General features: G+C 40.1%; 1 protein-coding gene across 3 annotated transcripts in view; it reads left to right on the top strand.

Moving 5' to 3' along the window:
* The window catches only part of msh3 (mutS homolog 3 (E. coli)), a 139481-nt gene that overhangs the window by 25482 nt on the left and 89830 nt on the right, over positions 1-24169 (top strand). For all 3 annotated transcript variants that reach the window (XM_065011764.1, XM_065011763.1, XM_029638506.2), the window contains 5 exons: positions 539-648; positions 738-852; positions 963-1047; positions 6340-6449; positions 7661-7793. In XM_065011764.1, coding sequence (XP_064867836.1) covers positions 539-648; positions 738-852; positions 963-1047; positions 6340-6449; positions 7661-7793 — 553 coding nt within the window. The remainder of the gene's footprint in view (positions 1-538; positions 649-737; positions 853-962; positions 1048-6339; positions 6450-7660; positions 7794-24169) is intronic.

Here is a 24169-nt window from a genome sequence, read left to right on the forward strand (position 1 = left end):
TGTTCACTCAAAAAAACAGCGAGATTTTATAGACATTCTGCTACCAAACGTTGCATCTGCACAGTTCTTTCAGTAAATGTGATTTTTGTACATGTTCAGTGTATGTTGTTAAATATAGTCCTTGTGCATAGAGTTGTATGGTTTGTTAAACTTTGGCTATTTGAAGAATCTCAAATATAAAATATATTTTGATTTGTTTAACACTTGTTTGGTTACTACATGATTCCATATCTGTTATTTCATAGTTTTGATGTCTTCACTATTATTCTACAATGTAGAAAATAGTACAAATAAATAAAAACTCTGGCATGAGTAGGTGTGTCTGAACTTTTGACTGGTACTGTATATTTTTTTGATATTTTTCTAAAACATTTTACTTGAGCTTAGATTTTTGTGCCTGGTTTTTGTGCCAGGTTGATTCTTATAGGAGCTGGTGTAATAACCTCCCTCTACCTCCTATTTCCTCCTTCTGTCACTCTTCTCTCCCTGCCTTCTCCCTCTCTCCACTCCCTCTCTATTTGCCTCTCTCTTTCTGCAGTGTGCAGGCTGGTGATGGTGTACGTATAGAGAAGAGGGAAAGTGCCCAGTTTGACTTTGCCTCTGCAATGAACACTGTCACTGAGTTCTACTGTCACACGCAGGACTCAGGTGTGAGAGAGAGAGACTGTATTTTGGGGACGCTGGCGGATGAGGCACGAGTTTGTGACTCATTGCTGTATTCGTGTGACCATCCCCAGGTTCTAGACCTCTCTCCAGTATAGCCTCTTTGGAAAGTCCTGTGGTCTGCTGTCTGGGTCCTCTCATCCACTACCTCACAGAGTTTAACCTGCAGAGAGTACTACTGCACCACAGGTACTCACACACATACACACACACCGCCCTTGTGGTTGCCACAGACTGACTCCCTGTGACTCTTGTAATATTGTATGTGGTAAATCTCTGTGTGTGTGTGTGACTTCAAGTTCGTTCAGGCACCTCTCCTGTGAGTCAGACGGTATGGTCCTCAGTGCTCCCACTCTCAGAAACCTGGAGATACTCACCAACCAGGTACGTGTTAGTGAATGAGTGGTTGCTCCACTAAAAGTTTTGTGATTATGCTGCACGACTTGTGCAGAACTTAATTATTACTAAGGTTTTTATTCTAAGAGTAATTTAGACTACAGTTAGGGTGTGGAAATGTTTAGGATTATTTTGCTCTTACTGTAGTACTGTAGTCAACTCCCGACCGGTCACGTTGTACAGCGCCTGAGTGGCGCAAAGGTCTAAGACACTGCTTCGCAGTGCAAGCTGTGTTGCTACAGATGCTGGTTCAATACTAGTGCCGGTCTTGACTGGGAGACCCATGAGATGACTGTAGGTTTTTACGTTATTTGAAAACGAAATCATCTCCAAAATATTGTTATTTTTTAAAACAAAACAATTATTATTATTAATTTAGAATAATGTAAAAGGCCCTTGGATATTCACACACATATATTATTAACCCTGTTATTAGCAGGACAATATATATTGGTCATGGCACCCGAGTGGAGCACAATGGGATTGCCTTGCAGTTCTCTAGCTGTATCCACTGAAGTAGCGGTGGGCGCAAGAGGTTCAAGACACGAGTGCAAGGGGCAGGGGAGGGGCTGCAAAGCCGTGCACAGAAGACGGACCTAGCCCATGAGGACGGGGGGACGGGGGTGGACCCCTAACCCGCCCCACTGGGTAGCACAGAACAACACTTTAAGGGGCATTGCACTAATAATGGCGCTAACTGTTGTCATTCGTGCCAGTCTGCACGTTAAAACTAAAACAATGTAACATATAATGGCGTGCAAAATTCCCCTTAGATATGAAATCGGAGGGCAGATATGATTAAATATTAAAGCATTAGACCTCTCGCTAAAGGCGTCAGTCAAAAGTTCCACTTAAATCAGAACTGGATTTAGCGAAAAATGACATGAAAAGCACACATTTGTAAATCTAAAAGTAATTGGAACGGTAGATACAAATTATTTGTGACATTGCGGTTACAATAAAGAATGTAAACAAGATGCTGTGTTTTTATTTACAGTAGTGATGGACAGCTGGTGGCATTTTCAAAACAGGTTTTCAAATACAGTGGGGCCAAAAAGTATTTAGTCAGCCACCAATTGTGCACATTCTCCCACTTAAAAAGATGAGAGAGGCCTGTAATTTTCATCATAGGTACACTTAAACTAAAATCCAGAAAATCACATTGTAGGATTTTTAATGAATTTATTTGCAAATTATGGTGGGAAATAAGTATTTGGTCAATAACAAAAGTTTATCTCAATACTTTGTTATATGCCCTTTGTTGGCAATGACAGAGGTCAAACGTTTTATGTAAGTCTTCACAAGGTTTTCACACACTGTTGTTGGTATTTTGGCCCATTCCTCCATGCAGATCTCCTCTAGAGCAGTGATGTTTTGGGGCTGTTGCTGGGCAACACGGACTTTCAACTCCCTCCAAAGATTTTCTATGGGGTTGAGATCTGGAGACTGGCTAGGCCACTCCAGGACCTTGAAATGCTTCTTACGAAGCCACTCCTTCGTTGCCCGGGCGGTGTGTTTGGGATCATTGTCATGCTGAAAGACCCAGCCACGTTTCATCTTCAATGCCCTTGCTGATGGAAGGAGGTTTTCACTCATAATCTCACGATACATGGCCCCATTCATTCTTTCCTTTACACGGATCAGTCGTCCTGGTCCCTTTGCAGAAAAACAGCCCCAAAGCATGTTTCCACCCCCATGCTTCACAGTAGGTATGGTGTTCTTTGGATGCAACTCAGCATTCTTTGTCCTCCAAACACGACGAGTTGAGTTTTTACCAAAAAGTTATATTTTGGTTTCATCTGACCATATGACATTCTCCCAATCTTCTTCTGGATCATCCAAATGCTCTCTAGCAAACTTCAGACGGGCCTGGACATGTACTGGCTTAAGCAGGGGGACACGTCTGGCACTGCAGGATTTGAGTCCCCGGCAGCGTAGTGTGTTACTGATTGTAGGCTTTGTTACTTTGGTCCCAGCTCTCTGCAGGTCATTCACTAGGTCCCCCCGTGTGGTTCTGGGATTTTTGCTCACCGTTCTTGTGATCATATTGACCCCACGTTGTGAGATCTTGCCTGGAGCCCCAGATCGAGGGAGATTATCAGTGGTCTTGTATGTCTTCCATTTCCTAATAATTGCTCCCACAGTTGATTTCTTCAAACCAAGCTGCTTACCTATTGCAGATTAGTCTTCCCAGCCTGGTGCAGGTCTACAATTTTTTTTCTGGTGTCCTTTGACAGCTCTTTGGTCTTGGCCATAGTGGAGTTTGGAGTGTGACTGTTTGAGGTTGTGGACAGGTGTCTTTTATACTGATAACAAGTTCAAACAGGTGCCATTAATACAGGTAACGAGTGGAGGACAGAGGAGCCTCTTAAAGAAGAAGTTACAGGTCTGTGAGAGCCAGAAATCTTGCTTGTTTGTAGGTGACCTGCTGTTTACTTATGGTCTATTGTAAGATGAAAGTCACACCTTTCCAGTACTCCTCACCCCGTCCCAACTCCACCCTTAACCTCTTCAACCTATGGGGGCGCTATGTCATTATTGGATAAAAAAACGTGCCCGTTTTAAGCGCAATATTTTGTCACGAAAAGATGCTCGACTATGCATATAATTGGCAGCTTTGGAAAGAAAACACTCTGACGTTTTCAAAACTGCAAAGATATTATCTGTGAGTGCCCCAGAACTGATGCTACAGGCGAAACCAAGATGAAACATCAAACAGGAAATGAGCAGAATTTTTGAAGCTCTGTTTTACTATCGTCTCCTTATATGGCTGTGAATGTGCCGTGAACGAGCTTATGCTCTCTGCCGTTCGTCCAAGATGTCTGCAGCATTGTGACGTATTTGTAGGCATATCATTGGAAGATTGGCCATAAGAGACTACATTTGCCAGGTGTCCGCCCGGTGTCCTGTGTCGAAATTATTGCGTAATCTCTAGGTCCATGTGCGTTCCATTTCTTCAGAAGAGAAAGTCACCTGCCACGAAGGATTTGTCATCGATAGATATGTGAAAAACACCTTGAGGATTGATTCTATTTATTTCATTTCATTTGCGATTTTCACGAATGTTAACGTTGCGTTATGCTAATGAGTTTGCGGATATATTTACACAATCCTGGATACAGGTTTCTTTCGTAGCTAAACGTGACACAGAAAACGGAGCGATTTGTCCTAAACAAATAATCTATCTATTTGCTATCTGAGAGTCTCCTCATTGAAAACATCTGTTCTTCAAAGGTAAAATATTTTATTTGAATGTTTTTCTGTTTTTTGTGAAAATGTTGCCTGCTGAATGCTAACGCTAAATGCTACGCTAAATGCTACGCTAGCTATCAATAGTGTTACACAAATGCTTGTTTTGCAATGGTTGAGAAGCATATTTTGAAAATCTGAGATGACAGTGTTGTTAACAAAAATCTAAGCTTGAGAGCTAGCATATTGATTTCATTTCATTTGCGATTTTCATGAATAGTTAACGTTGCGTTATGGTAATGAGCTTGAGGCTGTATTCACGATCCCGGATCCGGGATGGCTCGTCGCAACAGGTTAACACAGTTACCATTCAAAAACAAGCTATTTATCTACAAAAAAATGACATTGCGACCAAAGAGAACAGACAAAATGGACATTGTTTTTATCAAGCCAGCTTCTTTCTATGGTGCTACTCGTTCCTGGGTTCGTCAGGTCGTCAGTTCACCCTGACATTTCTATTCCTCTTCTGACAACAGAACTTGACCAACTGCTCACCAGGCACAGCAAGGGCCGTCCGGTCCGTTATGCTGTTCTGCTATTCCAAGGATGTGTAAACCAAAGAGATACCATGAGTGGGCTCAAACAGAGTACCAACTGGTATGGATCCCGAGGAAAATGTGGCTTACCCGTTAACCTCCGGGTGTTCATACTTAAATTACTGTGTCTCAGAAGTTCCTGTCTTTAATAAAGAAATGTTTTAGTTATCCTGTCCTGGACACAATGTACAGTATTATAATAGCCCTTCCGATTGGCGCAGCAGTTGAAGACACTGTATCGCAGTGCAAAATGCATTGCTTCAGATGTAGGTTCGATACCCGTGCTGGCCGCCACTGGGAGACCCATATGTAATTACTGTTTGTCACGAACCTGCATCTGTAGCAATGCATTTTACACTGTGATGCAATGTCTTAGACCGCTGCGCCAACCGGGAAGGCTATTATAATCTTGTACATGGGGTCCAGGTCAGGATAACCAAAACATTTATTTTTTAAAGACTATCAGAAAGAATGTTGCTACTTGTTTATTTTGATCCAAAGCCTGAATGAGTGAGTCACTCAGCTTTATGTAGGTGCCGGGCTATATGACTGTGCCATCAACTTGATAATATATAACAATAATTTGTAGGTTATTTCGTTAAAAAAATTAAAGTGAGCGATTTGTAATCTGAATATCAAAATATTTTCAATATACTGTAGGCCTACTGTAGGCGACATGAGTCTCACTAGTGTTGAGTAATGTGCTGTTAAAAGTGGTGTATGTCTTATTTAAAAAGCATATTGAAGTTAGAAACAATAGCATTTGATGCAATAAGCCTACCCGCTGTGGTCACTATTTTAGCACAGTTTCGCGCTGCTCTGAGACAAGCATGGGGTCTGGTCTTGGTAAATCAATGAGAGTTTTATTTTCACTGAATTTCTGTTTGTGTATTGGTTAGGCTAGAATTATACAATTAGGGTGTGGACATGTTATGCTCTTAGTACTGTAGCCTACTCCCGACCGTCACGTTGTACAGCTCCATATTTTCCATTCCATCCTAACGGAAACCCAGGGGGTTTTCATTTTTCTTGGAATAGAAACACCATAATATTAATCAAATTAATTAAGCTACATTTCTTAAAATTAGTCCCATACACTATGTTCTTACAAAAAAGGTTTTAAATGCTCTTGTACAGCCACTATTGAAGGCTATCAAATGCTTCTCAAATATGCCCTCTGGTGGTCAAACTAGCACTAACTAGCTTTAATGGTTACAATGGCTGACACTTAAATAACGTGCCATAGAATTCTGCGGCACCATGCAAGCTGTGCTGCAGTACGCTGCAACTTTTACATGATGAACCACTGTACTTTTCCTGCAGTTTACTTGTATACAACTTACAACTTTATCTTATATAATGTCCTGTTTGGTGCTATTTTGTGGCCTAAATGAAGTTTGGGCAATTGTTATTGTGGATCATTGGAACGGTACGATATTACTAGGCCAAGTGCAGTACTCTTTTTCACAGAAAGGTTTGTGTGTGTGTGTTACAGACAGATGGAGGTACGAAGGGCAGTTTGTTGTGGGTGTTAGACCACACCCACACCTCATTTGGTAGAAGACTGATGAGGAAGTGGGTAAGCCAGCCCCTCAAAGATGCACAGTAAGTACACACTGAATCCCAAACCAGTCCTTTGCCCCTACTAACTCGCTTGGAGGGCCCTCCGTGGTCATCTGTTGCTGACGAAACTCTGAGGGTGACTTCAAGAGTGATGAGTGGATCAAACAACGGCTCATAATAATGGCTGGAACGGAGTGGCATCAAGCATAGAAACCATGTGTTTCTAGAATAGAAACCAGCCATACATACCATGAGCCTGTCCTTCCCAATTAAGGTGCCACCAACCTCCTGTGGGATCAAATGAACCCATCAATTTCAGGACACACTTGGGACTTGAATGATGCAATTTATGTTCCACGTTAAATAATAAAACAATAATTAAATTAAAATGAACAAATTTCCCCAGTCATTTCCCCAGTCACAAGATATAAACCTCCGTAACAGTTAAACATTTAATTTGTGAGGTATTTCATTTTTTACATGTGTCAAGCCTAGAAATCAGACACAAACAAATGTATTTTGCATATAATTAGGCTCACCTCTCCATTATTTTGTATGAAATTGTTAACACCAAACATATTGCGGTGCATGTTGGGATAGCACTTTGCTCTTGAGCTGGCAGCATTGCTGGCTCAGTTGAAGTGGCCTCTAAACCCATGATCATTTTAAATCCCTCAGATTTACATCACTTGTGCATATGGTGGAGGCGTGAGTGAATTCGCAAATGGGGGGGGCGAGGGGAAAGGAAAGGGACTGGTTTGGGCTTCAGCAATAGATTACGGTGAAGTTGCCACGAGACCCTAATCTTGTGTCAGTTTTGCATTTCCCCCGTTAATGGTTAAGGATTTAGGGGAGGGGAGGGGAAGCTGAACCTAGGAATATGTACCTAGGGGAATTTTACCCTGGAGCAAGTACACACACGGACCTATGCAATCCTTTCAGATCTGCACTGAGTGTCTGAGGGATAGAGATGGATTTGGGGTTGGGCTGAGACTGTAATCTCTCTTACTCGCTCAGATCTGTTGTTAGGATTATAAATCTTCGATTCTACCATCAGATAGGTTATGAGAGAACCCTGCTTCACGCTTACATGAATAAAACCCAGATTACACACACATGCACATGTCTCTCTGCACTCTGCAGTCACACTCGAATGCCTAATGCACATTGTGTTGCTGGGGAGGAAACTGAAAATAGCACTTGTGCTTCTGTATACAAAATGTCAACCCTGGAGGCACTTGTTCACCCCACAGGTCTATATGTGAGAGACAAGGTGCTGTATGTGAGATCCTGGAGTCTGATTCCGTCACCCTATCCTCCGTTAGAGCCCTGCTCTTCCGACTGCCAGACCTGGAGAGAGGAGTGTGCAGCATCTACCACAAGAAGGTACGCTCGTGCATGCACGCACACACGGTCTAGAAGCAGTGGCCTCACTCAAAGATTAAACGAGTGACCACCCTAGCAATGGAAATGCATGTCATCGATGATTGAAGGCTGGCGAGATCAGGTAGAACCATTCTAGCCAATGATAGGGAAGATACACGGGGGAACAACAGGCACAAGTAAGTTGTTTATTTCAATGTTGTCGGAATGCCACGTGCATCCACTTATATCAGTACCTTTGTAAAAGCCTAAACATTACGAAACTTATATTCGATCAAACAAGTCTCACGTAATTCGATATTCTCTCATAGACCTCCATACAAAAAAGGGCTTATCACATCCGGACAGATTGTGAGCGAAGCAAATCCTCTCGCTTCACCTCTTTCTTTCTGCCTCACTGTCATATCTCCCACCCTCCCAGTATGACATTGTCTCCTTTCTTCCACAAGCTTCACTCAAATGTCAGGACAAAGAGCTTTCATCAGTGTGTGCATGTGCTTATTTGATGCTGAACCTTGCTCTTGTCCACAGTATCGTTTTCTCAGCTTGCACTCTTGCCTCAAAATCTGCTGAAAGTTTCATCCTCACAGTGATTGGTTAGAAGTTTTTTCTAATCTATTCCACCCACCCTCCCTACACACACACATACATATTAATTGTCATATTTGGATGAGTTGTGTGATGGTCTGCTTCTCTATTTAATGGAGAGAGGAAATGGAATGGTTATGGTTAAAGCCTTCGTGTGCTCTCAACCATAAAAACCACGTCACCTCCCAAAGCCAGAGAACCATTAAAGCTGTGACACTCATTAACCCTCTGACCTGTTTTAATGCCAATATGAATTCAATATTATCTGTAATGCCACATCTCTCCAATAACAGTAATAGACCACTGACATACAGGTCACTGAATCAATAAAAGTGTAGAATCTATAATGATTAACAATAGTATATTTTTATAACATCGTGCCTTCCTTCAGAAAGTATTTCCGCCCCTTGACTTTTCCCACATTTTAAAATGTATTACATTTATATTTTTTGTGTGACTAGCCTACTACACACAATACCCCATAATGTCAAAGCTGAATAATACAAATAGTAAAAAATGAGTCAAGTATTCAACCTAAATACGTTCAGGAATAAAAATGTGCTTAACAAGTCACATAAGTTCCATGTGTGCAATAGTAGTGTTTAACATGATTTTTGAATGACTACCTCATTGTCTGTACCCCACACACACAATTATCAGTCAAGCAATGAATTTCAAACACACAAAGACCAGAGCGGTTTTCCAATGCTTTGCAAAAGAAGGGCACCTATTGATAAATGGGTAAAAATACAGAAAGCAGACATATAATATCCCTTTGAGCATGTTTAAGTTATTAATTTGACTTTGGATGGTGTATCAATACACCCGGTCACTACAAAAGATACAGTAATTCCTAACTTATTTGCTAAAGAGGAAGGAAACTGCTCAAAGGATTTCACAATGAGGCCAATGGTGACTTAAAACAGTTACATAGTTGAATGGCTGTAATAAGAGGGAACTGAGGAAGGATCAACAACATTGTAGTTTTTCCACACTACTAACCTAATTGACAGAGTAACAAGAAGGAAGCCCGTACAGAAAATAAATATTCCAAAACATGCATCCTGTTTGCAACAAGGCACTAAAGTAATAGTGAAGAATTTTGAAATTAATAATGGACAAATGTTGCACAATGCAGGTGTGAAAAGCACTAAGAGACTTACCCAGAAAGAGCCACAGCTGTAATTGCTGCCAAAGGTGATTCTAACATGTATAGACTCAGGGGATTTAATACTTATCTAATCAAGATATTATTGGTGTCTTATTTTTCATAAATGTTTTACAAATATTATAATTTTTCTTCCATTTTGACAGAGTATTTCTTGTAGATCGTTGACAAAAAATGACAATTAAATCCATTTGAATCCCACTTTGTAACACAACAGAATGTGGAAAAATTCAAGGGGTGTGAATACTTTCTAAAGGCACTGTATGTCATGTGGACAGATAATGGTGGTTATAGATTTAGATGGCGCTGCTCTTTGTTGAGTTTTATTGAAGAAGTAGATTGGCTTTTAACGTCTGTGTGATTGAACACAGGTTAGTGTGTGACCAACTCAGTGGCCTTGTGGTTAGAGTGGCTGCCCTGATATTGGAAATTTGGGAATTCAATCCCCAGCCAAATCATAGTACCCGTTTGTGTGTCAGATGTTACCTATGCTGAAGTTTTAACAGGTCAGATAAAACCTACCCAATTATGGTCTGCAAATCAAAGGACCGAGGCTGTCGTCTACCAAAAGCATCTTGTCCATCTGTAGAAGTAGCCAGAGTTGAGGCAGAGTTCATCAGTAGCACATGGAATGAAAAGGTGAAATCTGAAATACAGTTGAAGTTGGAAGTTTACATACACCTTAGCCAAATACATTTAAACTCAGTTTTTCACAATTCCTGACATTTAATCCTAGTAAAAATTCCCTGTTTTAGGTCAGTTTGGATCACCACTTTATTTTAAGAATGTGAAATGTCAGAATAATAATTGAGTGATTTATTTCAGCTTTTATTTCTTTCATCACATTCCCATTGGGTCAGAAGTTTACATACACTCAATTAGTATTTGGTAACCATTTAACATAGTTAAAACGTTTCGGGTAGCCTTCCACAAGCTTCCCACAATAAGTTGGGTGAATTTTGACCCATTCCTCCTGACAGAGCTGGTGTAACGGAGTCAGGTTTGTAGGCCTTCTTGCTCACACACGCTTTTTCAGTTCTGCCCACAAATTTTCTATGGGATTTCCTCAGGGCTTTGTGATGGCCACTCCAATAACTTGACTCTGTTGTCCATAAGCCATTTTGCCACAACTTTGTAAGTATGCTTCGGATCATTGTCCATTTGGAAGACCCATTTGCGACCAAGCTTTAACTTTCTAACTGATGTCTTGAGATGTTGCTTCAATATATCCACATCATTTTCCACCCTCATGATGTCATCTATTTTGTGAAGTGCACCAGTCCCTTCTGCAGCAAAGCACCCCCACAACATGATGCTGCCACCCCGTGCTTCACGGTTGGGATGGTGTTCTTCGGCTTTACAAGCCTCCCCCCTTTTCCTCCAAACATAACGATGGTCATTATGCCAAACAGTTCTATTTTTGTTTGATCAGACCAGAGGACATTTAAAAAAAAAAAAAAATAGATCTTTGTCCCCCCCATGTGCATTTGCAAACCGTAGTCTGTTTTGTTATGGCGGTTTTGGAGCAGTGGCTTCTTCCTTACTCAGTGGCCTTTCATGTCAATATAGGACACCTTCTACTGTGTATATAGATACTTTTGTACCTGTTTCCTCAAGCATCTTCACAAGGTCCTTTGCTGTGGTTCTGGGATTGATTTACACTTTTCGCACCAAAATACGTGCATCTCTAAGAAACAGAACGTGTCTCCTTCCTGAGCGGTATGACGGCAGCGTGGTCCCATGGTGTTTATACTTGCCTACTATTGTTTGTACAGATGAACGTGGTACCTTCAGGCGTTTGGAAATTGCTCCCAAGGATGAACCAGACTTGTGGAGAACTACATTTGTTTTTCTGAGGTCTTGGCTGATTTCTTTTGATTTCCCCATGATGTCAAGCAAGGAGGCACTGAGTTTGAAGGTAGGCCTTGAAATACATCCACAGGTACACCTCCAATTGACTCAAATTATGTCAGTTAGCCTATCAGAAGCTTGTAAAGCAATGACATAATTTTCTGGAATTTTCCAAGCTGTTTAAAGACACAGTCAACTTAGTGTATGTAAACTTTTGACCCACTGGAATTGTGGTACAGTGAAGTGAAATAATCTGTCTATAAACAATATGTCATGCACAAAGTAGGTGTCCTAACCGATTTGCCAAAACTATAGTTTGTTAACTAGAAATTTGGGGATGGTTGAAAAACGAGTTTTATTGACTCCAACCTAAGTTTATGTAAACTTCCGACTTCAACTGTACAAACCTATACTCTGTTGAACAACAAACCTAATTATGTTCTCCCCAACGATGACCATTGGTGAGCAGGCTGGAGGTAATTTTTTTGTTTTTTAAAAACAACAACTAATTATTACAGCTTTTTTGCTACATATCCATACACTACCGTTCAAAAGTTTGGGGTCACTTAGATTGTTTTTTTAAAAGAAAAGCTACTTTTTTGTCCATTAAATAGAACTGGCCTAAATAAAACAATAAAACTGGCCTTCTAGAGACTGGTTGAGTATCTGGAGCATAGCATTTGTGGGTTCTATTACTGGCTCAAAATTGCCAGAAGGCCAGCATCCCGTAGTCGCCTCTTCACTGTTGACGTTGAGACTGGTGTTTTGCGGGTGCTATTTAATGACGCTGCAAGTTGAGGACTTGTGAGGCGTCTGTTTTTCAAACTAGACACCCTAATGTACTTTCCCTCTTGTTCAGTTGTACACCGGGGCCTCCCACTCCTCTGGTTAAAGCCAGTTTGCGGCTGTTCAGTGAAGATCTCATACAACATAGGGTTGTATGAGATCTTCAGTTTCTTGGCAATTTCTCGCATGCAATAGACTTCATTTCTCAGAACAAGAATAGACTAACGAGTTTCAGAAGAAACTATAAGCTTGTCAGGTTCTGATTATTTTACGTTGCTTCTTCACCCGAGATTAGCCCCCAATTGCTAATGAATCCGTTCTTTATTCTCCAGGCTCCGCTTTGTCATCAACATGGACAACCTTGCAATGTATGTATATCACATGTATCCATCGTGATTTTCCCTGGACTTTTACTGCTGACCTCATTATGAGCATAACTTGATAAGGACCTTACCATTTTGGCCCTAATGTGTCTGTTACATCATGTCCCCCCTCTGGAGTTATTCCCCACGCCTCTTTTACTTGTCTGTCTGCTTCCCCTACTGCATTAGAGAGTTAAGCATTGTGTCACTCATAAAGGGGACGTCTGCTTTTCTCAAATCCAACGTGCCTGGTTGTGACATGTGACGACCTCAAACGGACTCTGTGGTTTTGTTATGTGTTGCCCATATACTACATAAAACCGTAGGCCAGGTATTTCCACACTGGGGCACACGCAACGCCGTCGTGGGTACGCCAAATAAAAATGTGATTCACAAATTTAAAAAAAAAAATTTGTTAAAGAAAACGAACAATTCTTCACATTTTCAAACAGTACATTTATATTTCCCAACGGGGCTATACTTTTTTAAAGGTTTTTTTCTCACCTGAGTAGCCTCGTTTCACTGCCAAAAATAAAATTAAACCTTCTAGTGTTCAGCGAAATAACAACACAATGTCAAATACAGGTAGCCTAGTCAAATAATGAACATCCGATCACATTAACCGCTACTCTCTCGCGGGAAACTGTCACTCTTGCGCTGACATGTAGAAACAAAACATGACCATTTGAAAAATAAACCACGGGAGTTTTTTGAGCGAGAATATAGACAACTTTTGAGAAGTAAGACATGTATAAAAGTAACAGATACCATTAACCTGTCTAGGAAAGGCATTCCGCTAGCGGAACCCCAAGACAACATTCCGCTGAAAAGGCAGCGTGCGAAATTCAAAAATATGTTTTTGAAATATGTAACTTTAACACATTAACAGGTCCAATACAGCAAATGAAAGATAAACATCTTGTTAATCTACCCATGGTGTCCGATTTAAAAATTGATTTACAGCGAAAGCAAAACATATGTTAGGTGATAGCAGAGTCAAAAAAACACACAGCCATTTTCCCAGCCAAAGTTGGTAGTCACAAAAAGCAGAAATATAGATACGTCAGCAACTAGTCACAGAAAGCATTCAGCCATTTCCAACCAAAGAGAAGAGTCACAAAAAGCAGAAAGAGATCAAATTAATCACTAACCTTCGATGATCTTCATCAGATGACACTCATAGGACATCCTGTTACACAATACATGTATGTTTTGTTCGATAATGTGCATATTTATATCCAAAAATCTCAGTTTACATTGGCGCGTTACTTGCAGTAATGTTTTGATTCCAAAACATCCAGTGATTTTGCAGAAATACGCATAATAAACATTGATAAAAGATGCAGTGTTATTCACAGAATTAAAGATAGACTTTTCCTCTATGCAACCGCTGAGTCAGATTTTAAAAAATCTTTACGGAAAAACCATAGAAAACTCTGCCATTATGGAGTCAACATTAGTTCGAAAAAACACTATAAATATTCATCAGAAGGCATCAGAAGGAATCCCAGTTCGGCATTCAATGACTGATTTGTTCCAGAAAGTTCCATAAAACCCATCATTTAGCCACTTGTTGTTAGTGTGTTCAGCCCAGTAATCCATCTTCATGAGGAGCGAGCACTTCCTCCAGACAAAAACTCTAAAAGTTCCATTACAGGTCATAGAAACAAGTCAAATGATTGTATGCAATCAATCTTTAGGATGTTTTTAACTTAAATCATCAATAAGGTTCCAACCGGAGAATTTCATTGTCTGAAGAAAAGCATTCGAACGAGAGCATACTCTCTGCCAGACCACTCACTAAAAGAGTTCTTATGACCCCCTCCTTTATAGTAGAATCTTAAAACCAGTATCTAAAGACAGTGACATCTAGTGGAAGCCCTAGGAAGTGCAAGCACATCCATAACTAACAGGGATTTGAATAGGCACTGTTTTGAAAATCGATTTCTCACTTTCTGTTTGGATTTATTCTCAGGTTTTTGTCTGCCATATGAGTTCTGTTATACTCACAGACATCATTCAAACTGTTTTAGAAACGTCAGAGTGGTTGCTATCCAATAGTAATAATAATGTGCATATATTAGCATCTGGGACTGAGTAGGAGGCAGTTCAGTTTGGGCACGCTATTCAACCAAAAGTGAAAATGCTGCCCCCTATCACAAAAAAAGTAAATAAGAAGGAGCTAGAAGTGTCTTATATGGTGAGCTACCGAGTGGCTAGGACAGGCAAGCCCCATACTATTGTGGAGGACTTAATTCTTCCTGCTACCGCGGATATGGCTGGGACAATTATGCAATGATATGGGCAGTGACCATGTAACACTTTTACAACATACAGAAGTGCGCTGGTTATCAAGGCGCAAAGTATTGATACACTTTTATAAATTGAGAGACAAGGTTAAAGTTTTCTTTACTGACCATAATTTTAGGTTGTCTGACCGCTTGCTCAATTACGGGTGCTCAATTACGCAGGTACTTTCCCAAAACGGGCGACACAAACAATTGGATTCGTTATCCCTTTCATGCCCTGCCTTCAGTCCACTTACCGATATCTGAACAAGAGAGCCTCTGTGAAAATGTAATCAGAGTTTCTTGCCTTGGCAAATGACGCTGTTAAGACACTGATGCCTTTTGCAACCACGTACCTATGTGAGAGTGGATTCTCGGGCCTCACTAGCATGACAACTAAATACAGACAGACTGTGTGTGTGTGGAAAATGATTTAAGACAGACTGTCTCCAATACAACCCAACATTGCAGAGTTTTGTGGTGAGTTATTCACAATTGTTGGTGAACAAACAAGGTTTTATATGTAAGATGGCTAACTAAAGAGAAAAATGATTGATTATTATATTATTTAAAATGATGGCAAAAAACAATATTTGAGGGTGCGCTGACCCTGGTACACAGCTGGAGGTTGAATGTTTTTGAAGGGGTACGGGACTATAAAAAGTTTGGGAACCACTGCCGTAGGCAATGCATCCGGCCATGCTATCCCTTCTTGATGCATCTTTGAATGTCTCTCAAAACTCATTTTTTGCGTTCTACCTGTCCACTCGATTGAGGATGATAAGGGCAGCTCAGAAGACGAGCTACCTCCTGACACTTTTCCTGTGAAATGAGTGCCTTGGTCAGGATCTTATTGTTCGGTAAATCCCCATCGGGGAATGATTACTCTAATCAGAATTTTAGCTGTATGTTGTGCAGTTCCTTTCTTAATAGGGAGAGAAACAATCAACAACGACTAGCACATCTTTGTGTCCTTTAGATTTGGCCAGCGTTATGTAATCAAGCTGTAGATGTCTGAAGGAAGGCACTCATTGTGTCTGTACTTTCACTTGTCCCTTGGTGTTGTTTTCCCTACAAATGTTGCAATTCACCCCAACAGCCTCAGCCTCTTTCCGCACACCAGGATTCCACCATTTTCCCACAAAATGATACATTATCTTGTCCACACCAATGTGTCCCAAAGAGTGGATCTGTGTCACCAAGTAGGGTAAGTGTGCATTTGGCACTACACATCTCAGGTTGTATTTCCACACACCTTCTTGATTGAGTTTGCATCCTGCAGCCATCCATTCCCACACTTCATCTTTTGGTGCACTTCTTTGCATCTCTCTAATGTGTTGCAATGTATCCAAGGTGTATCTCCTAATCAGTTTAGGTGATAGAGGTATGTGTTCTCTTGGCAGCTGCCTTGGCAGCTCGGTCAGACAGATCATTACCTTTACTCTCACTCCCAGTGATGTCCTGAATTTTGTCCTCTGTTTTTCCATATTTTTCCAAAATCATAGGTAACACCAAAAGCATACCTTGTGTCTGTGTAGCTGTTTATATACAGTGGGGAGAACAAGTATTTGATACACTGCCGATTTTGCAGGTTGTCCAACTTACAAAGCATGTAGAGGTCTGTAATTTATTTATTATAGGTACACTTCAACTGTGAGAGACGGAATCTAAAACAAAAATCCAGAAAATCACATTGTATGATTTTTAAGGAATTAATTTGCATTTTATTGCATAGTATACTCATCTTCTTGCCCGTGTACTGGGGACATATATGTTTGGATAAGATATGGTCAATACTGTGACTTTAGCACCTGTATCTACTAAGACATCTACTGCACAGTTGTTAACCATCATGTTCACATATATTCCATCCGATTTCATGTGTACACCACCTGGGATGGCACTTAAGAGGGGGTCTATTAGTTTCCCTCCACAGCATCCAGCAAACTCTGCTGCTGAGCCGGATAGAGCTTATAACATTTCTGCATCAGCATTGTGTCTTTGGGGCTGTTGTCCTGTTTCCATTTTCCCCTAGACGGACCCTGCTTCTCCTGGCCATTCCTCATAAGAACACATTTTCTTTTCTGACAGTCTCGTTGCCAGTGACCAGAAATCCCGCAACAATGACATACATCAGGTTTCTCTTCTGCTAAACGAATGATGTTGTTGGTTTCAATCAGAACCTGAACAACTCTGATAACAGCTGGTTTATTATGTTGATTGATGTCTCTGTCCAGTTGTGACAACCTGTCGATGATGTTGCCGTGGTTTTGTCTCTCCGAATAGTTGTGGAAACAAAAGTTTTTCGCAAATCGTCATGTATGGATTGCATCAGCTGATGGGTGCCCCATTTTTGGAGGAATTGAGTGCATCTTCATCTTCCATGTCGGGTAACCCACTGTCTAACCACCTCTGTTCTAAACCTTTCTTCAAATTCAACAAACGGTTCTTTTGAACACATTTGGTTATCTCTCCCCAATTGGTGGTTGCATTGGTCAGACCCTAAAGGAAGACATGTATGGCTCTCCATCCATCGACCACATCTTGCTCTTCACCACCCACAGCTCAGCTCTATAAACATTTTCTTCAAGTACACCATGTTCACGGTTGTTCAAAACAAAGGATAATAACTGTAACCTATCATAAGTATGTAGATTGTAGAGTTTCTTATTACGCTTCAAATGGTTCTGTGTCTTCATACCCACGTCTCGTGGATGTTTCAAAGTTTTTGACCATTCATCCAACTGTTTTGGAGATGCTGATTTATGTGTAATTACTGTCAATGGAGGTTTGTCTTTATTACCTTTTACAGCCTGTGTTCTGGTTGGCCTAAGACATTGTTCGTCACCGCTGTCAGTATCTATTGACTCAAAGCCAGGCAATGCTGACCAGATGCTTGAAACCCGATCATCCTTCCACAATTCAGTGTGAGGGTAGATTGAGGGAACAAAGGGTCCACATGTTTTTACGACCCTTGCCTGTAATGGTTGAATTTCTTATTTTAAGGTTTTTATCTCTTCTCTTTATATCTCCACCATGTCCTATGACTGTTATCAAGAAATAATTTCTCATCCCTCTTCCTTACTTTGGCTAATACAGTTAAACTTTCTGGCGCAGGGGTCTCGCTAGCGACCCACCTCGACAACATCTGGTGAAATTGCAGAGCGCCAAATTCAGAATACAGAAAACGTAATATTAAACCTTCACGAGTGTCATACATGATTCTTTAGCTTAGAATCTTGGCAATCTAACCGCATTGTCGGATTTCAAAAAGGCTTTACGGCGAAAGCACAGCATTCGATTATCTGAAGTCAGCGCACCACAACAGCATATTATCCAAACAAGCACAAAATCCCATATAGCAATAAAATAAGTGACTTGCCTTTGAAGATCTTCCTCTGATCGCAATCACAAGAGTTCCAGGAACACAATGAATGGTCGTTTTGTTCGATAAATTCCTCCTTATATCCCAAATAGTCTGTTTAGTAGGCATCATTGAGTTCAGTAATCCACCCGTTCAGAATGCAGACATAGGGGTGCCAAAAGTTACCAGTAAAGTTTATCCAAACCAATCAAACGATGTTTCTAATTCAGTATTAGGTTCTCTAATATCTAAATAAACGATCATATGTCATACGGAGCTAACTATTTTCAATAGGAAAGGAAAAGAATGCAACGCGCTCCCTCGGTCTTGCCGAGACTAGTTGAGACTAGTTTTGCCATGGGACTTCCTGAGGATAAACAACTGTTCCTTGTTGGTTTTTCAGAATACAAGCCTGAAACCATGTATAAAGACTAGACATCTAGTGGAAGACATAGGAACTGTAATTTGGGAGGCAGAAGTATTTGGTTTCAAAAGCTTGGAATTGGCTGGAAGGTCAACAGAAAAAAAAGGTTTTCGCCTGCCAAATCAGTTCTGTTATACTCACAGACATAATTTTAACTGTTTTAGAAACTTTAGAGTGTTTTATATCCAATACTACCATGCATATGCATATTCTAGCTTCTGGGCCTGAGTAACAGGCAGTTTACTTTGGACACCTCAGTCATCCAAAATTCAGAATACTGCCCCCTATCTCTAAGAGTTTTAAATACCGTCTTGTTTTTGTCATCAACTTAGACATTCTCTGTAATTTCCCCCAAGATTTTTGTATATCAGACAGATTCCATCTTTGTCAACAATGACAGAATGGCTTTATTTCTTGCCAACACTTGCCTACTTTGAAATGGTTCTTTATATCACTAGACAGTGAATATAAAAAAAAAATCATGCTCACATCCGAAGGAGCTGTTCTGCCCTTCTCCAGAGGGTTTTTCTCACTTAACAATGGCATTACATTAACTTCAAAAATTGTAAAATATATGTTGATATTTATATTTATACAACCCCTTTTGAGGACTCAAACCTCTTATCTTCTAGAACCTACATTGTTTCTGTAGGGCCTGGTTACCATAAAACTTGTGTTAACTTCTTGCGACTAGGTGGCGACTATTAACATTTTTGGATGAAAAACGTTCCGTTTTGTCACGAAAAGATGCTCGACTATGCATATAATTGACAGCTTTGGAAAGACAACACTCTGACGTTTCCTAAACTGCAAAGATATATCTTGTCTGTGAGTGCAACAGAACTGATGTTACAGGCGAAACCCAGATAAAAATCCAATCAGGAAGTGCCACATTTTTTGAAACCGCCTCATATGCCAATGACTCCTTATATGGCTGTGAATGAGCTACGAATGAGCTTACGTTTTCCACACATTCCCCAAGGTGTCTACAGCATTGTGACGTCTCTTTAGGCATTCCCATTGAAGAATGGCTGTAAGGACCATATATAGCATGTGGTCACATGGTGTCTCCCGGAGAAAATCTTGCGTAAAATACTGAGGTAGCCATTTTTCCAATCGCTTCTTATGAGAAACCAACTGCCTCGACGGATATATTATCGAATATATTTGTTAAAAACACCTTGAGGATGGATCCTAAACAACGTTTGCCGTGTTTCTGTCGATATTATCTAGCTAATTTTGAAAAAAGTTTGGCGTTGTAGTAGTATCATTTTTCGGTCGATTTCTCAGCCAAGCATGATGAAGAAACGGGAGCTTTTTCGCCTACAAAAATAATATTTTTGGAAAAAAGGAACATTTGCTATCTAACTGGGAGTCTCCTGAGTGTAAGCATCCGAAGTTCTTCAAAGGTAAATGATTTAATTTGGTTGCTTTTCTTATTTTCGTGAAAATGTTGCCTGCTGTCAGCAGAGCCTAGCATAGCATTATGCCATGAGAAACTTACACAAATGCTTGTCTAGCGTTGGCTGTAACGCATATTTTGAAAATCTGAGATGACAGTGTTGTTAACTTCTTGCGTCGAGCAATCCCATATCCGGGAGCGTAATCATAGCCTCAAGCTCATTACCATAACGCAACGTTAACTATTCATGAAAATCGCAAATGAAATGAAAGAAATATATTCACTCACAAGCTTAGCCTTTTGTTAACAACACTGTCATCTCAGATTTTCAAAATATGCTTTTCAACCATAGCTACACAAGCATTTGTGTAAGAGTATTAATAGCTAGCATAGCATTAAGCCTAGCATTCAGCAGGCAACATTTTCACAAAAACAAGAAAAGCATTCAAATAAAATAATTTACCTTTGAAGAACTTCGGATGTTTTCAATGAGGAGACTCTCAGTTAGATAGCAAATGTAAATTTTTTCCAAAAATATTATTTGTGTAGGAGAAATCGCTCCGTTTTGTTAATCACGTTTGGCTAAGAAAACCCCCCGAAAATTCAGTCATTACAACGCCAAACTTTTTTCCAAATTAACTCCATAATATCGACAGAAACATGGCAAACATTATTTAGAATCAAGGTGTTTTTCACATATCTATTCGATGATAAATCATTCGTGGCAGTTGGGTTTCTCCTCTGAAGCAAATGGAAAAATACACACAGCTGGAGATTACGCAATAATTGCGACGGAGGACACCAAGCGAGCACCTGGTAGATGTAGCGTAAAATGGTCAATCTTCCAATGATATGCCTACAAATACGTCACAATGCTGCACACACCTTGGGGAAACGACAGAAAGTGTAAGCTCATTCCTGGCCCATTCACAGCCATATAAGGAGACATTGGAACACAGAGCCTTCAAAAATCTGGGGCACTTCCTGTTTGAAATTTCATCTTGGTTTCGCCTGTAGCATCAGTTCTGTGGCACTCACAGACAATATCTTTGCAGTTTTGAAAAACGTCAAGAGTGTTTTCTTTCCAAAATATCTTGTTTAAAACGGGAACGTTTTTTTATCCAAAAATTAAAAGAGCGCCCCCTATATCCAAGAAGTTAACAAAAGGCTAAGCTTGTGTTTGAATATATTTTATTCATTTAATTTGCGATTTTCATGAATAGGAAAAGTTTCTAGTGGTATTTATGTCCGCTTCGTTATGCTAATGCATTTGAGGCTATGATTACGCTCCCGCATACGGGTTTGCTAGTCGCAAAAGGTTAACTTCAAAAGCTTGTTGAAGGCTTACATTACCCACACAGGTACAAATTGCTACTCAACTATCAACTCACTTCTATGCAACAAGAAGGTTACACAAAAAGGACTCAAACCTTTTAATAAGAGGACTTGAACCCCTATAATAGATATTTAACAAATGTGTAACAGAGCAAACAAACGACTAAACCCTGTAACAGAACAAAGAACTCAAACCTTATACATCACAGATACGTATCACTCAATGCATGGACTAATTTTAACCTGATTTGGTTCTTTTAAATGACATCGGTCTAGACTCACCCAGCAATCAGGAGATTAAGAGCTCAGCCCCTCTCTTTCTTTTCCCTGCATCAACACACAGTTGAGTTTTTCCTTGTTGTTGGTCACAACCAATTAATCTATGTCACAGCACCAAGTGTTGGCAGTTGATGTTACTCTTCAATAACACAGACCCCAAAGTAAATCAGGGCGAGAAAAAAAGGAATTCAAAGAGGAAAAATCATAGATGTTATGCTGAGAGGTAGATGTTTACTTGTATTTATTATGGATCTCCATTAGCCGCTGCTAAGGCAGTAGTGTATAGTGTGTATGCATGTGTCTGTGCCTATGTTTGTGTTGCTTCACAGTCCCCGCTGTTCCATAAGGTGTTTTTTTAATCTATTTTTTAAAAATAAAATTTTACTGCTTGCTTGAGTTACTTGATGTGGAATAGAGTTCCATGTAGTCATGACTCTATTTAGTACTGTGTGCCTTCCATAGTCTGTTCTGGACTTGGGGACTGTGAAGAGACCTCTTGTGGCATGTCTTGTGAGGTATGCATTGGGTGTCCGTGTCTTTTTTTGTGGCACCTGACACATGACTGAACAGTCATCCAGGTGTGACAAAACTAGAGCCTGTAGGACCTGCCTTGTTGATAGTGTTAAGAAGGCAGAGCAGCGCTTTATTATGGACATACTTCTCCCCATTTTAGCTACTATTGTATCAATATGTTTTGACCATGACAAACCAGGGATACACCAAGCAATTTAGTCACCTCAACGTGCTCAATTTCCACGTTATTACAAGATTTAGTTCAGGGTTTCTTGAGTGATTTGTCCCAAATACAATGCTTTTAGTTTTAGAAATATTTAGGACTAACTTATTCCTTGCCACCCACTCTGAAACTAACTGCAACTCTTTGTTGAGTGTTGCAGTCTTTTCAGTCACTGTTGTAGCTGACATGTATAATGTTGAGTAATCCGCATACATAGACACTCTGGCTTTCCTCAAAGCCAGTGGCAATTCATTAGTAAAGATTGAAAAAAGGAATGGGCCTAGACAGCTGTCTTGGGGAATTCCTGATTCTACCTGTATTATGTTGGAGAGGCTTCCATTGAAGACCACCCTCTGTGTTCTGTTAAAGAGTTATCTGTCTATCTACAATATAGCAGGGTGTGTAAGTCATAACACATACGTTTTGCCAGCAGCAGAATATGATCGATAATGTCAAAGGCCGCACTGAAGTCTAACGAGACAACCCCCCCACAATCTGTTTATCATCAATTTCTCTCAGCCAATCATCAGTCATTTGTGTAAGTGCTGTGCTTGTTGAATGTCCTATAAGCATGCTGAAAGTTTGTTGTCAATTTGTTTACGGTAAAATAGGATTGTATTTGGTCAAACACAATCTTTTCCAAAAGTTTACAAAGGGTTGGTTACAGGCTGATTGGTTGGCTATTTGAGCCAGTAAAGGGGGTTTTACTATTCTTAGTTAGCGGAATGACTTTTGCTTCCCTCCAAGCCTGAGGGCACACACTTTACAGTAGGCTTAAATTGAAGATGTGGCAATATCGTCTGCTATTATCCTCTGTCATTTTCCATCCAAGTTGTCATGCCCTTGTGGCATGTCATTCATTGATGTGTAAGTGAATATCATTCCAATGAGACTGTATTCTGCTACAGTACCAAAAAATGTGCATGAAGGTGTCAGTATCCTGATTACATTTGAAACGTAAATGTGATGCATTTGAATACGTTCTGTGAAGGCGGACAGGTGTGAAGTAAGTTCTATGAAACAATTTGAATTTTAGCTCTTGTATGCTTATGGGGGTGCATTTGGGGTAGACCCTTTCGCAGATAGAAGCTCATTCTTCCTCACCAAATGCATGTCCAATGTCTCTCTCCCAAACATGTCTCAATGCATCACAGGATGAGGCACTTCTGTTCGATAAAATAGAATATATGTCAGAGATTAAACCTCTCTGAAAAGTAGGATTCGTAAATAGTTAGTAACTTCAGTCATTTGAAAACGTAGTTTATCGACTTTCGTCTGACCCTCTAGGAAGTATCTAAGTTGTAGGTACTTAAAAAAATATTTGTTGGGTAAGTCAAACTCAGCTTTTATCTGTGGGAACGATTTAAGTGTCCTGAGTAAATAAAAGCATGAGGTCAGCAATACCCTTGGGGGTATCTGTATTAAGGGCAATCGGTGACCAGAGTGATATATGGTCTGCAATCTGCAGATGCTTCCTTGCATCTTTCCAAGCTAAGAGTGTATTATGTGTTGTAAAATTGTCAGGCAAGGACTGGATCTTTTCAAAGCTATTAATAAATTGTACGGAAACTAATGCTTTTGGATGACATGCTATTGATTCCATCCCAAACCAAAGTGAGTGGCGTCTGTCTAGGCACCAACTAATCATGTGCTTGATCTGAGCAGACCAGTAATATAGTTGCAGATTTAGCAAAGATATCCCTCCTGAATTCTTAGGCTTAATTAGTTTGGTAAATTTGATTATTGTTCCAGATATATTTAGATATATCAACATTTATTTTCTAAAAAAGGACTGA

Source organism: Oncorhynchus nerka, linkage group LG27 (assembly GCF_034236695.1).
Source record: "Oncorhynchus nerka isolate Pitt River linkage group LG27, Oner_Uvic_2.0, whole genome shotgun sequence".
Taxonomy (NCBI): domain Eukaryota; kingdom Metazoa; phylum Chordata; class Actinopteri; order Salmoniformes; family Salmonidae; genus Oncorhynchus; species Oncorhynchus nerka.